A 15,320-nucleotide genomic window follows, 5' to 3' on the forward strand; every position below is an offset into this window, starting at 1 on the left:
GGGTCATGGGAACGCTTTCGCACACAACCACAACCCAGTCAGCGGTGCCTACTGAGGCAGGCACTTCCCTGTAACAACTTTGGATACTGCTGAACACCACCGAAGGCAAACCAGGAACACGGGGTATGCCTTTCAACTCGAGGACCAAACTCCGACGGGCGACAGAATCCCCGTATCTATCACCCGGAGGTCCTAAAGTTACCGACATAGCTCAACCCTATATCCAGCAGTGAACGTCTATCGGTTGATATGATGATATGATGATATGATGATGACGACGTCATTATATCAAAATGTCTTGCTCTTGGATTTTATTGAGTTCATTATGAAATATCACGACTTCGTAATCAATCGTAGAGGAAATTCCCTTCCTATATTTAATAGTCGTCTGAAAGACTACAACCTTTCTTTGAGTGATGGCAATTGAAATTGTTGCTTTATTTTTGTATGTTAATTATGTATTAAAATGTAATTGTCCATATATTATGTATATTTTTTATTATTATATTACGTATATTCATTTAAATTATGTAAGTTTTTGATAAAACCTACTACACTACGCTCACAAATACATGTGGCAAAACCACTTAAAAACCATAAAATATAGTAGAGTATAAATTGTTTATTATAATTTTAATTAACTATGTAAGGATTTTTAATTATTAGACAACACGGAATAGAACATTACCTTGTGCGTGGTCTTCTACGCCAAATTACACTAAATTAAACATATTAGTTTATCTATCTTCATATACAACGTATAACAGAATTACGAAATATTAGTGAAGGATGCTTAAATATATTTCATAAGGAATCAACCTGTAAAGATATTAAATCAAAAGAAACATATTTATTTTTCCATTCAAACGAATTCAATACATTCTAAGTGTTTACTTATGACAACCCTAGTGAAGATAAAAGACCGACATGCACATAGTACCTACGATACGCGACGTGTACCTATTAAAGTAACGGGAGTCACATGATTTGGATTTTTCATGTGATCTATCTTATGTGATTTCTTTCAGTAAAAACTATGGTAGTGATTTACTCAAAAATTATTATATTTTCGGTTTCACAGGATAATTTTAAGAGGCAGCACACTAAGAACCGGTATACTTTTATTTTGGTTTTCATTTACAGGTTGTATATACCAGCCCACATTCAAAGACGTTCAAACATTATTGAGAACTCTCAGGCATGCCGGTTTCCTCGCGATTGCTCGAATTAAAACCGCACATTACTCCGAAATAGTAAGAGGAGAGGTGCATCCCAAGAATTGAACTCGGTCGCCCCAACAGGGAAGCCTGAGCCTGACCCGCTAGACTATCACGGCTTATCTAGGTATATAAAGTAGTTACTTTATGTATTTTTATTCTTCTTTGCCATAAGTAGCTTTAAATTCTTGACATACTTAACAACGTATTTATGAGGTTTGATAATCATTTAAAATTGATGTTATCGCTTCCACTACCCTAGTATACAAATTACAGTTTTATTGAACATAGTTAAGCAAGACGGAGTCAAGTTAACAAATATGGGAAAAGAAGAATTAAAAACATCTGGTTATTGGATTTACTTCTTCAGACAGGTGAACTCTTTTCTTTTTTTGAGTAATGTCCACATATTTAGTGGTGATATCCGAGGTCCTAAAAACTTAGGGGTTCGGCCTCCATTTCGGGAGGACCGAGTTCCGAACTATTTTAGTTTCCGCTATTGAATGTAATGTTTTTATATGTGTATATTTATTAAGAAATCTTTCATGGAAATGAATAGCATATAAAATTATTATATCTCTATAAGTCCTTGGAAACGTTTTCCGGAATAAAAATATAGGATGCGAGCTATATATGTGCCAAATTTCATCAAGATTGGGGCCTTGGTTGAGCCGAAATAGGTAGAAATAACAAGACAGACAGACTTTTTAATAATATTAGTACGGATTATACCTGCAATAAATTTTAAAGTAATAATTAACTTATAAATATTTTTTCAGCTATTTTCATGCAGTGCAGTTATAATGAACTTTTTTATATTTGGCTTGTACATGGGCGCACCCACTGTTATTATTCCCCAATTAAGAGAAGAAGCAAATGCAACTGCTATAATTTCACCAGAGATGACATCTTGGTTGTGTAAGATCGTCCTTTAAAACCTATTTTTTTTTTTTGCATAGCATTTTTTTTATTCTAACAGTATTTTGAATTAACGGTTTAAGTTGATGACTATGGTAAATTACTGCGAAAATTTTATAAGCAATTCTTTGTGTCTTTTTAAAAGAATTGAAGCTTATCGATATATCATCTAACTGGATTAATTTTTTGCTTATAAATTTATTTAATTTCTTTATTTTCAGCATCTATTTCAACTTACAGCGCGATTCCTTGGGCAGTAATTTTGCCTATGATAGCATACCGTTTTGGAAGAAAAATTCCTTTGATATTAGTTAGTCTTAATGTGTTAATTGGGAATATAATATTTTATTGTAGTGATAGCATCAAAGAACTTATTCTTAGTCAAGGCTTGTTAGGAATATTCGTAGGCGCAACAATAACAGTATCCGTCATGGTTATGTCTGAGTACACTTCGCCTAAATACAGAGGTATTTTTTTAACTTTCAAAAGTGCTACATTATTTTGGGGAGTTTGGGTATCAAATGCTATTGGAACGTTCTTTCATTGGAAAAACATTGGCATTGTTATTTTTGTTTGTGCTATTTACAATCTAATATCGTGCATATTTTACTACGAATCACCTTATTGGTTGGCGACAAAAGGACATTTTGGTGAATGTGCAAAAGTTCACCGATGGCTTAAAGGCACAGATGAAGACTCAGAAAATGAACTGAGAAAGCTTATTACGTCACAAAAGGAACATTTAAATTTAAAACTAGGTGAGCGAGCAAAACGTGGCAAAATTGATAAGATCTTAAATGTTATACGCAGTAAGGGTTTTTATAAGCCTCTCGCATATGCAAGTTTACCAATATTTCTGTACAACTTATCCGGGAAGGTAGCTTGCGCTGTGTATGCTATAGATATTATAAAAAAGATCACATCTAGTGAACGAATGGCATACGAGGGAATGCTTATATTGGATGCTGTGACTGTGGTAGGTATGTACTTAGGATGTGCATTATGTAAAATAGTAACGCGTCGAAAGCAATTGTTAATTTTTTCTTCCACAGGAGTTGGTTTCCTATATATCTTGGCAATATACTTATATCTGATTAAATTGAATATTTTATCTGGCAACAATTATGTTTCTTTGTTCTTCTTGATGGGATTTTCAATAAGCATTAGCTGTGGACCAATAATTCTTTCAGCTACATGTTCAGCAGAGTTGTCACCATTACGATACAGGAGTTATTTTGTTTGTTGTCTTGGACTTTTATCATATACGACTTTTGCGACAACACTAAAAGTTTCACCGCTAGTTTTTGAACATTGTGGTACACATGGAGCGTTCCTATTTTACGGCGTATCAGCAAACGTTTTTGTTTATCTTTTATACAAATATTTGCCAGAAACAAAAGATAAAACAATTCAAGAAATACAGGATTTGATAGAAGGTGTTACTCAGAATCCTTCAGTCAATACAGAACTCCTTCGGTAACAGACATCAAAGTATTCGCCACTATTAAAATAAGATGTATTTTACAGTAAATCCTTTATTAACTGTAATCAAATGATTAAAGATAGAGAAATAATTCAATCAATATTAAATAAACCAGACAATAGAACACTCCTCAGTGTCTTTCCTACCGATCTATCTCAGAAATTCATAATCTAAAAACGTTAGAATGTGTATTGAGCATATTGACATTGTATGAAATTCCGGTCTTTCTAAATTAATGATACGATTTCCGATCAGATGGAATGGCTATGTTGCACGTAGACAGCTAAATTACGTTGGTAAACGATAACTATACATTGCATTCCCAGCAGCTAAAACCAAAAGCAGCTAAAAAAAAGGAAAAGTAGCATGATGTTCGTGGAAAAAAGTCCTAGCATAAATAATAATCTGTTAATATATTATGTTTAGTGTGGACAAATACATATATTGTAGCATAATTGAATTATTGAACTAAGTTTTAGTAAACTGTCTTGAAAAATCTATAAATGGAATTAAATAACTGTTATGATTGGTTTATTTTCTTTCCCGTTTCAGTTATGTTTAAGTATATATATATATATATATATTTCAATCTTTACTTTTTTTGGCATTACAATTTTATGGCCGAATGGCGCAGCAGGCAGCGACATTGCTTTTTGTGGTTTCGATTCCCACAACTTGTTTGGATGATGAACATGAATGATTTTGAGTGACTGGGTGATTATCTGTATATTATAAGTATTTCTGTATATCCTATTTCATATAATAATATTATGAATGAGAATGTGTAGATGTTTGTTACTTAATCACGAAAAAACGGCTGAACCGGATTTGGATGACATTTGGCATGCATGTAGCCATGCAACGTGGAGAATAAAATATTCTTCCTTTTATCCTGATTCCTTAAGTCAATTTTTGTAGTTTACGCAGACGAAGTCGCGCACAGAAGCTCGATCTTAATACCCATAACACAAGCTACGCTTACTTTGAGGCTAGGTGGCAATGATGGAAGGTGATAAAGATGGTGTTAGATGTGTATTGTCGTTGTATATTTATTTTGCTTATTGCAAAACTATAGAAGTAATGGAATTTATAAAGTTTTTTGTAGCAAGTATATTTTGAGTCGTGCTCTTGCATTTTCTGAATTGAATATAATTTGAGAATTGAATAATTGTTGTTGCACAGAACTGCTGTCCAAATCAATAATTCTGTTGGGACAAATAAAACTTAGTTTGGAGAAAGGAAATCTTAATATGAGAAAGAATGTTTGGGTTCCCAATGTGCTGGAATGGCAGCCCAGCACTGGTAAGCGCAGCGTTGGTTGATCCCCAACGAGGTGGACTGACGACATTTAGCGCGCCGCAGCGACCTAGCCTGTCTTTGCTATTACAAAGATCATTATGAAATATCTCGGCTTCAAACTCACTTAGAAACACAACTCTTTGTATGTATAGTCTGTATGTACATGGACTCAAAAAACTCTATACACACTTAATTTAATACGTATCAGACTGTTAGCTACTGACCGCTATTTTATTTGCATTATCAGTTTAAAAAAATGGACTTATCCATAACACTACGCAATAAGCTGATGGCAATCCTATGGAGGTGTCAATAGGTGGCACCTTGTGTCGTTCCGTAAGTTGCTCTTGATGCGATAGACCTAATTTAGTTGGATTCCAAGATCAGCAATAACGGACGTTTCAAAGCAAAAGTTCGTCGTCCCATGTGGATTTGCAACAACGTTTTATGTCCTCGAAAATATTGAAAGATGTAGGTAGCACACTATAAAACACTTTCATCATAGGATGAAGAAGGACAACGAATTTGACGTTTGGTGCTAGGGTCACCGCAAGACCGAAAACACGGCGATCTACCAAAATACGGAAAACATTTGAGCATCTTGGTTATTTGGCCAGAAAAAAGTCTGTGCGTGTAACCTTTACACGCAACTGTAGTAAAAGTTTTATTATTATTTATTGATGAAAGCGTATAAAATGTATTAATAATTTATTTATAATAAAAGTAACGATAATTGATCCGTTTTAAAACATTGGAAATAAATAATCTTAATAGATTATAATATTTGCCACTAGCTGTAGTATAAGTCAAAAAGCGTATATGACATGTACTTACGATCGATCCAAATTATTATATTTATATAGCGGAAACTAGACAGACGTCTGACGTAGGCGTTATTTCCGTAAAAAAATCGGACTTACTTCCTAGTCGCGCTTAAAGAAGTTGTACTTCAAAAACGCGAGCACTTTTTAGAATAGCTCATGATTAAAGGAAAGATGAAAAAAAAACAGAAAAGAAGACGTTTGATGGGGTAAGTATAGGTAGCACTGGGTTGTGTCCATCTATATCGCTAACTACACTGCAGATAAAATAGACACAGAAAAAAACATCAATAACCAGGTGATTTTCGTTTGGAGCAATGCTCATCAGCAACTAGAGAATAACACAATGAAAATTAAAAATATATGTATTTTATTTAAATTTATTTTTAATATAATTATAATTTAAGTTTCTATTAACCGTTGACCTACATAATTTACTTTAAATTGGTTTTTGAATCGGTAAGTACATTCGTTTTGATGGAAGAAAAAGTAACCTCAGGATATATGCTAGCCAATTGTCTTCAAGGTTGGACATAGCGGTTGAGCCGAAAATACAAAAAATAAAAAACAAATAGTCATACTTTCTCATTTAAAATATTAGTATGGGTGTGTATATATATAATATATGGGCATAATAGGGTACTTTTGCTTGTGCAACGTAATACCTTTTTAATTTATTTTAAAGCAGGTTTATGTGATAGTGAACCTTTGATACTTTGTATCATTGTACTTGTATTTTACGTTGTATTTTGTGTTTTATCACTTGTTGATAATTATAACAGAGCAATAACGTAGCTGCGTATGAAATAATCGCGTTATATAATGGAACTGCTATGTGATGAGAAGGATATAACGTCATAGTCGTAGAATAATGTCGGTTTTGAAAAAAATATGAAATTCACTTTTTACCATATTTGGATTCTACATTATCGAAATAATATTACTGCATCAAAAAAAAAATTAAATGTATTTTGTTTTCCGAAATAATCAGTCGGTAAACTGACGGATTTGAAAGGCGCCCGTAGTAAAATAACGCTTGTGTATACTCGTCTTTGTACGTCGCGCGGGGATCTCCCGCCGACCCTCCCGCTCCCGACGGATCTGCGCAATCGCCACTTTTCTTTGAATTTGCCCACGCGTTGCACCGGATTACAATTTTCTTAAACAATTTTCCCAGTTTTCCTTAGTTGACCTGTTTTTTAATTAATGAGGGCCTAGTTTTCTACATACAATTTTATAAGGTGTGCCACAATGAAAACAGGACGATCAACGCTTATGTTAACACTTGTGGAAGAAAGTAGCAAAAATATACAAATTACGAATTTTACTCATGAAGAGTGCAGTGGTGAGGATAACAGTATACCTGGTACTCCAGGTAAGTTAATAAACTATGTATTAACATGGTATTATTTTTCTTATATTGTACATAATTTTTCAAAGTAAATAATTATATCGTTGGTTCTGACTATCCGTCGGTTTTCTGCGGAAAACTATAAATCAATTTAAATTTAAATTTGCATAAAAATAATATTTGCTACCTGATAAAAATACAATATTCTGTTGAGTTTATGTTATATTTAATAATTTTAATTTTTAAGTTGCATGTAACTATACTACATTTTTCTATGGGCGTGATAGTGACGCGTGATTACAACCGAATATATTCTGTGGACACGCTTTTTTATCTAACGGTCGTATCTGACCATCCCACTTTATTCTTAGTACCAAATTCACTTCCGCCTTTTTTCTATTGAAAAACTATGATTATTTGTATATATTTAATAATTTTTTATATATATGAATAATCTGATCTTAGTTATAATTAACCTGTTTAAAAAAAATAAAGAAAATTTCATTATTTTCATTCTTTAGATCCTTTTTAGTGTGAATCGGTTATACTGTTTAAAGTCAACGAAGTAAACGTTGACCTGCAGATATTAATTAATATCAACCTAAATTTTTTATACATACTGATATCTTTTCAGAATGTCATTCGCCACTACCCCCAGGAGCACGCAAAATATTATAAAAAATGAATGACATTTATGAGGACGTCTTTTCAGACGACTTACACGGAACAGGCGAAATAATAAAATCAACAGATGAAAATAATAAGAATCCATCCATACCATCACCATCCATACCATCATATTCTTGTGTTTTTAGAGAAGATCCCTTCGTGGCCGTGTATCAAAATGCATCGTCACCATATTTACTCCCGTCAGAAAATCAGCACGATGTCGTGTCCTTTTCATATATCAGCTTATTTTTAACCCCTCTTAATACCTCTACCTTAATATCAGATCTGTTACCTTTCCCACAACCGATTACCCCAGCTGTTGACAACGATAGACATACACCTATGCCATCACCAGCAAAAACCCATTGTGAAGTATGTAACGTTTTTTTTTGTTCCACTCACGAGTGTGACTATAGCGACTGTGCCTTCAGCGCCTTTTATTCGATGTACAGGTAAAAAACGTGTCCGAAATTACAATTATTGGAAAGAAGTTAAGAGAAAGTGTTTAACTAATTCAGGAAAAGAATACTCCTCGCGTTGTTGTTCCAGCAAAAGCCACAGGTAGGCCTTGCACGTGTAGACATAAATGACATAAATGTCTACACGTGCAAGGCCACTACACTATGTTGACTTTCGAAAAAAGATAGGATGCGTTTGAAAATATTTGGTAATTAGGTGATCGTGAGAAACAATGGTTGCTTGTTACGAATTATACTACAAAACAGAAGAAGAAAAGAGAATGGAGGTCTTCAATGAGATTTAAAGCATAACCGTCAATTCACTTACAAATATTTTTTGCCAAAGGGCTCATCAATAATAGAGGTTTGCTAAATCATGTTTTTAAGTATATATTCGATTAGTGAAAGGATAGTTCGGACAGATTGGGATAAAAATGATGGAAGCAAGATTTCATAAAGAAGTTCGCATCGAAGGGTGTAAAAGAGTTTCGATTCTGGACAGACAATTGCGCTGGCCAGAATCGAAATCGCATAGTATTTATTATGAATGCTCATGTAGCTAAAGAACATGATATAAATATAACACATAGATTCCTTGAAAAAGGACACACCCAATACGAGGGGATTCTATCCACAGTGTAATAGAAAGGGCTGCTGATCATAAAACAATTTATTCACCAGATGAATGGAAGTTACTTGTACGTTGGGCTAAGGTGATTCTTCTGAAGTTATCGATGTAAATCAGTCGTTAGTGTTTAATTTTAAAGATCAGCTAAAAAAAAAAGAACTTGTTTAAAAGTACTGCTAATAAAAAAGTTATTTGGCATAAAAGAAGCACAATTTGGACTCAGAGCAATATAATACGGTAAATATGCTTTATCTGATGATGACACTAGTACTTCGAAAGGAGACTAGAAATTACAATACTCCAACCTTACACAAAGCCTATATGCGTCCAATTCCAATCAGTAATGAAAAATATAAGGATCTTATTAGTCTTTGCGATTCCTCAATAATACCTACCAAATACCACAACTTTTTGAGAAATTTAACTCATGGACGTAATGTTTGTGATAATAACAAGAAATCGGACTAGATAATTGTGCAATAGATTATTGTTACCATTTGATTACTAATTTTATTAATATTAAACAATACATTGTTTGCTTAATTGTTACTATTTTGATCTCTGATAAGATTATTTTAGGATATTTTCAGTACAATAAATGCCGTTACTTATTTTAATAGTAAGATAATGATTTTAAAAAGCTAAGCAAAGAAATGATTATTGTTTAAGTTTTCTGATAAGTATTTTTTGTTTATTATACCGATTAAAAATAGTACAACCAAAATTGTATGCTTTATTTAAGATACTCTTCCTACCCCAACCTGTTATTAAATAGGTAAGTTGATATCGTATCAACTTACCTATTTAATAACAGTCCACCTGGTCAAAATAGAATATGACAGATAACATATCCGCCAAAATATTACTCAGTAAGTTGATAGAACATTATCGGAAAGTAACATCCATCATTCTTTGAACAGTAACTTTACGACGAACAATATCGGATAATACTATGTGACTTTGTTAAGTCCATAGTAAAATGAAGCATGTGATTTTTCTGGAAAACTAAATAATTATAAGTTGTTATTTTTATTCTATTCTAAAACAATTCCTATTTTTTGCTTGTATTCCAATTTTCATAATTACAGATTTAGAATTAAAAAAGTTATGTCAAAAAAACCAACAAAAAAACTTAAAATGGCTGCCCTGTAAAGTTTAACAAATATCAGATCCGTCACTATTCTACGACTATGACGATAAAGAATAAACCCAAATATGGGATTTTCTTCTTAAGACAGGTAATCATTTTATTTAGTTCCTATTTGTTAACCTAGTTTTTTATCAATATCATAATATTAACCGAAGGACGCCACTCCTGGATCAGAACGGAATAGCATGAAATGCCCGTATAAACCCGTATGATATCACCTGAACACCTCGTGAGGATGCGTTTTGTGCAGCGTTTTGCTGTAGTGCAGATAGATAAATGTAAAAACAATAGGAACTTCGAAAAGAAACCCCCTTAAGATTATTTCCACCAACTTCAAAACGCTAAGCAATTTGTCTTAAATTGTAAACGTGATGTCAAAATCTCTTGAGGATGCTCCGGTGTGAAATGTGCTGTGTAATTTTGGAACATCATTATGACGTCGTTAAAGATCAATGGAATTTTAAACTACACCGATGTAAGCTAACTGATTGTTGATATAAATAATGTGACATTGACGATATTTGTTTCAGCTTTTTTCATGCAGTTCAGTTGTTTTGAATTTTTTCATTTTTGGCTTGTTTATGGGTGCACCTACAGTAGTTATTCCTCAAATAACAAAAGAAGCTAATTCAACGAATGTTGTAACACTAGAATTGACATCTTGGTTATGTAAGTCACATTATGTTTCAATATTTTTTTTTAATGATATATACTAGGCTTGATTTTAGCCTTGCGAGATGTATTCAATTGAAGTATAATGCTGCCTTCGTTTTGGGTGCTCCTAAACTGGCATCTATAAAATCTCTCGTTTGCATGGGATTTTTCCCGGGACCCGTAAGGTAAGACATTGCATTGACATTGCACTAAGTAGATAGAATCTAGTATACCCTCCCCAGAGTATACACGATCTATATCTATAATTCTATATAATATTCTATAATTATATTCGACGGATTATACTATGAATTGGTTAAATATCTTAACTTTTTGCATTAATAATACCCATTTTTCTTTTGTTTCCAGCTTCTATATCTGCGTATTGCGCGGTTCCGTGGGGCTTCATTTTGCCTTGTTTAGCTCATCGTTTTGGACGAAAAATACTTATGGTTTTAGTAAGTTTAAATGTTTTAATAGGAAATGTTTTCTTTTATTGTAGCATTAATGTTAAAGAACTTATTATCAGTCAAGCTATGCAAGGAATGCTAGTAGCATCAGTACTAACCGTCACTCTAATGGTTATGTCTGAGTATACATCACCAAAATACAGAGGTATCTTTTTTAATATCAAAGCAGCTACATTTTACTGGGGAGTCTGGGTCTCGAATGTTATTGGAACATTCTACAACTGGAGAAACATTAGTATCGTCATTTTTATTTGTGGTTTTTACAATTTGTCATCTATTTTTTGCTGCGAATCACCTTATTGGCTGGCTACAAAAGGAAGTTTTGATGAATGTACCAAAGTCCATCGATGGCTAAAAGGTACAGATGACAACGCGGAAAAAGAATTAGGAAAGCTTATTTTTTCACAAAAAGTACATTTAAATAATAAAACTAAGGTGCAATTAAAAAACATGCAAAGAATTAAAATCATGAATATAATACGATGCTCGGAGTTTTTTAAGCCCCTTGCGTATGCATGTTTACCAATAGGTTTGTACAATTTAGCAGGTAAGGTAGCTTGTTCGGTGTACGCTATAGATATTATAAAAAAAATCACATCTAGTGAAGAAATGGCATATAAATCCATGCTGATAATAGATGCTGTAACCGTGGTTAGCATGTATTTAGGGTGTGCATTATCTAAATTCATAACACGTCGAAACCAGCTACTTATTTTTGCTACTGCGGGAGTTACTTTCCTTTATGTTTTATCACTTTACTTATACTTGATCAATTTGAATATTTTATCAGAGAATAATTATATCACTTTGTTTTTTTTAGTCGGCTTTTCAATAGCTATTAGCTGTGGACCGATAATGCTATCAACGTGCTGTTTAGCGGAATTAACACCATTAAGATATAGAAGCTATTTCATATGTTGCCTTTCATTTATGGGCAACATATTATTTGCAACTGTACTAAAAATTTCACCACTTATATTTAAACTTACTGGATCACATGGAGGGTTTCTTTTTTATGCTGTGTCAGAGTCAATATTCATACTACTTTCATATAAATATTTGCCCGAAACAAAAGATAAAACAATTCAGGAGATACAAGAATATATATTAAAAGATCACAATGCTACAGTAAAAACAGAACTATTTCCAATGAATAAACCTGAATTTATATCATAATGGTAACGAAATTAATAGTTTGGGATAATTTTATATAAAATTAATTATTGAAAATTTTGGATAAAATTTGCCTTAAATTTAGATAAAGATTTTAAAATGTTATTCGTTTTAACGATGAAAAGAGCACTACTATACAATAGTCTGCCCAAAGAGATTTTTTGCGAGAAATCTTTTAAATAATTTAAAAATAAGCTAAAAAAGCGTTGTTTTATTTTTTTATAAACTGCCCACCTTCTTTATTTTTGTTTTGTTTTGTATCTCACTAACTAGATAATATATTACTACTTCTTTATGTTAATTTTAATTTCTCATTAAGTGAAACTGTTTCTTTTGAGAATAAATGTCTTTAAACCGAAAATAAAATATGAAAATGTATTATTTTTCTTTTTTTTTCTACTTAGAATTAAGCTTACATAATTAATTTCTCATTTATATAATTAAGAAGGACAATGATTGTATAATATAACTTAATAAGAATTGATTTTTATTTATTGGCTTAATGCTATATTTGTTACCATTTATTACTAGTAAATAACGATTGGAATATATTATATACCTACTATTAAAGGTTAATTTACCACTTACCTTGGTATTTGAAGGCGACGATTTGGACGGCCTTTATCCCACAAACTGGATTACTTTATTTTTTAATTTCTAATCGGAACAATTGCAATATCTGACCTTTATCTTTTATCGTAATGGATAATCATTATTGTGTATAATTTTATAGGTTGATACTGATGTTCAACTTTTGGACATTATAGGATTATGATTCGTTATCTTATGACAGTAAGTACCTACGTAAATGACATATTTTTTTTTTTATAATATTAAATTGCCGAGCTAACCGGGCGCAGCGTGGAGCGCTGTTTTATGTTGGAAGTCTCAGGTTCGATTCCAGGCTGGGGCAATTCGGGAATTTATAATTTCTGAATTTATAAATTCTGCCGTGCCCAGTTACCACCCTATCGACAAAGACGTGCTGCTAAGCAATTTGGCATTCCAGTACGATGTTGCGTGAAAATTGATTAGGGTTATGGCTTTAATATAACTGCCATACTGGCTAACACGTTAGCCCGCTAATAATTTAAACTGCATCATCATATACCCTCAGGTGAGATTTCAGTCAAGGGCTAACTTGTAGTGGAATAAAAAAAAAAGCAGATAGTCAAACATCGTCTGTAATCAGAATTAGGCTACGCAGGGCTTGCCAAAAAAACGTCATACAACGTGCAGCCTTCTGTCCATCTACCTGAGTCGTAGCTGTATTAGCACCGGCTACCACGCCCTTCCTTCAGACCAGAACATAGCATTGCAACAATGCTTACTTCCTCCAACGAGCTCTGTCATAAAAGTCTCTACTACTACTGGCTCGTACTACAAAGAAAATTTCAATCTCAATTTCAATTTCAATTTCTTTATTTGCAGATTGAGTTACATAGTTGGTAGGCACAATATTATATTAGTGCTAAAATCGCCATAGATTGGCATGCAAATTTGATTTCTTAAAAACTATGTCTTTACAATGTTCATTTAATTAAATTCTTATCAAGTATTTAAATCAAATAATAATAATAAGATTTACGTTATTACTGTAATTCAAAGAGTAAAACACTTGTAAGATTATATTATGATCATTCGACGGGCATACGTTTAAGAACACCGTTTTCGGTGCTAATCAGCTTCAGGACAGCTGAACTGTAAAGTAGAATAACGAACAATTTTAGCAAAAAGCTGAAATCGAATCTTCCTCGAAAACTTCTTAATACCTAGTTAAAGATGATAACCCCTAAACCAACTAGGTAATTAACACACTATAGGCATGGTAACTTTTTTTGAAAAACTACGCTATAAAGTGTATATAATTTCACCCATAACACCATAGGGCAGTATAAATCAAAAAAAATATCTTATTTTTGCTAGGTTTTGTTGATATAAATTGCAAATTATATTTTAAAAATAGAAGCGGTGATAGCGCATTGGATAGGAGCTCGACTTCATTTTCCCAGGGCCGAGTTCGAATCCCAGCACGCACTTCTAACTTTTCTAATTTATGTGCGTTTTAAGTAATTAAAATATAACTTGCTTCAACGGTTAAGGAAAACAACGTGAGGCAACCTGCATGCCTGAGAGATCTACATAATGTTCTCAAAGGTGTGTGGAGTCCACCAATCCTGGGCCAGCGTGGTGGACTACGGCCATGACCCCTTCACATTGTGCGAAGAGACCCGTGCTCTGTAGTGCCGTTAATGGGTTGATGTGATGATGATTCCTTGTTCCATAACTATAGCTTATTTATATTACAAAAAACTTAGCAACCGATTATTTGAAATCACAATTTCTTGATATCCGCAGAGATTTTCGAAGTTCAAGCGGTCACAATTGTGTTTATATTGACGTGACGTCATGGGTTGTTATATTGTGCAGTTACGAGTATCTTACTTCGAATATAAAAAAAAACGTTTTTCATAATACATGAATATATCATTAAATAAATAAAATATTACATTTGTTTTCTTTGCCATTGGCAAATTGTATACAAAGCCAAGGCCAAATTGTATACGTTGTTTTGTTATACTTTTCTTTTTTTATGTACTTTGTGTGGTGGTATATTAATTCATTCATTCATTTCATATTATAGGGATTCTTTGTTAGTCATCATGCCTATTATCTTAATTCAGCTTAAGTATTAAATCCAGCAAAGGGTCGGGGAAAAAGGTGGTAATGAATAAAAAATTCGAAAAACTTAAATTTATGTATTTTGAAATAGAAATTGCATAATAACTAGTACTATACACGTCAAATAACTATGGTCTACAAGTTTTACAAATCACTTATGCGATAATATTAGAATACATTGTTACTGCAGGCATATTATTTACTATTTACATAATTAGCTAATTCATAGAGTAGTTTGGAGTAAGACGTGAAATAGTTCTATAATTTCACGTCTAACTTAATTCACATTAATGCCTGTGTACACGGCGTATTTTCTACGCGCAGATGACGCCTAGTTTAACATTGCA

The 15,320-nt window shown here is 32.8% G+C and overlaps 2 protein-coding genes across 2 annotated transcripts; both read left to right on the forward strand.

Moving 5' to 3' along the window:
- The first annotated feature begins 2,047 nt into the window (after nt 1-2,047).
- On the forward strand, nt 2,048-3,615 carry LOC120626435 (facilitated trehalose transporter Tret1-like). Its single transcript, XM_039893960.1, has 2 exons — nt 2,048-2,135; nt 2,357-3,615. The coding sequence occupies exons 1-2, from the start codon at nt 2,048-2,050 to the stop codon at nt 3,613-3,615; spliced, it is 1,347 nt and encodes a 448-aa protein (XP_039749894.1).
- A 3,374-nt stretch (nt 3,616-6,989) lies between these two features.
- Nucleotides 6,990-12,294, forward strand: LOC120626436 (facilitated trehalose transporter Tret1-2 homolog). Its single transcript, XM_039893961.1, has 4 exons — nt 6,990-7,113; nt 8,042-8,130; nt 10,525-10,663; nt 11,018-12,294. The coding sequence occupies exons 1-4, from the start codon at nt 6,990-6,992 to the stop codon at nt 12,292-12,294; spliced, it is 1,629 nt and encodes a 542-aa protein (XP_039749895.1).
- The last annotated feature ends 3,026 nt before the right edge of the window (nt 12,295-15,320 follow it).

Source organism: Pararge aegeria, chromosome 9, assembly GCF_905163445.1.
Source record: "Pararge aegeria chromosome 9, ilParAegt1.1, whole genome shotgun sequence".
In the NCBI taxonomy this organism is placed as follows: domain Eukaryota; kingdom Metazoa; phylum Arthropoda; class Insecta; order Lepidoptera; family Nymphalidae; genus Pararge; species Pararge aegeria.

Coding starts and splice junctions, on each gene's coding strand:
- LOC120626436 (XM_039893961.1), top strand. CDS start 6,990: ATGAAAACAGGACGATCAACGCTTATGTTAACACTTGTGGAAGAAAGT. Junction 8,131..10,524: donor CAGCAAAAACCCATTGTGAA/GTATGTAACGTT, acceptor TATTTGTTTCAG/CTTTTTTCATGCAGTTCAGT. Junction 10,664..11,017: donor AGAATTGACATCTTGGTTAT/GTAAGTCACATT, acceptor TTTTGTTTCCAG/CTTCTATATCTGCGTATTGC.
- LOC120626435 (XM_039893960.1), top strand. CDS start 2,048: ATGGGCGCACCCACTGTTATTATTCCCCAATTAAGAGAAGAAGCAAAT. Junction 2,136..2,356: donor AGAGATGACATCTTGGTTGT/GTAAGATCGTCC, acceptor CTTTATTTTCAG/CATCTATTTCAACTTACAGC.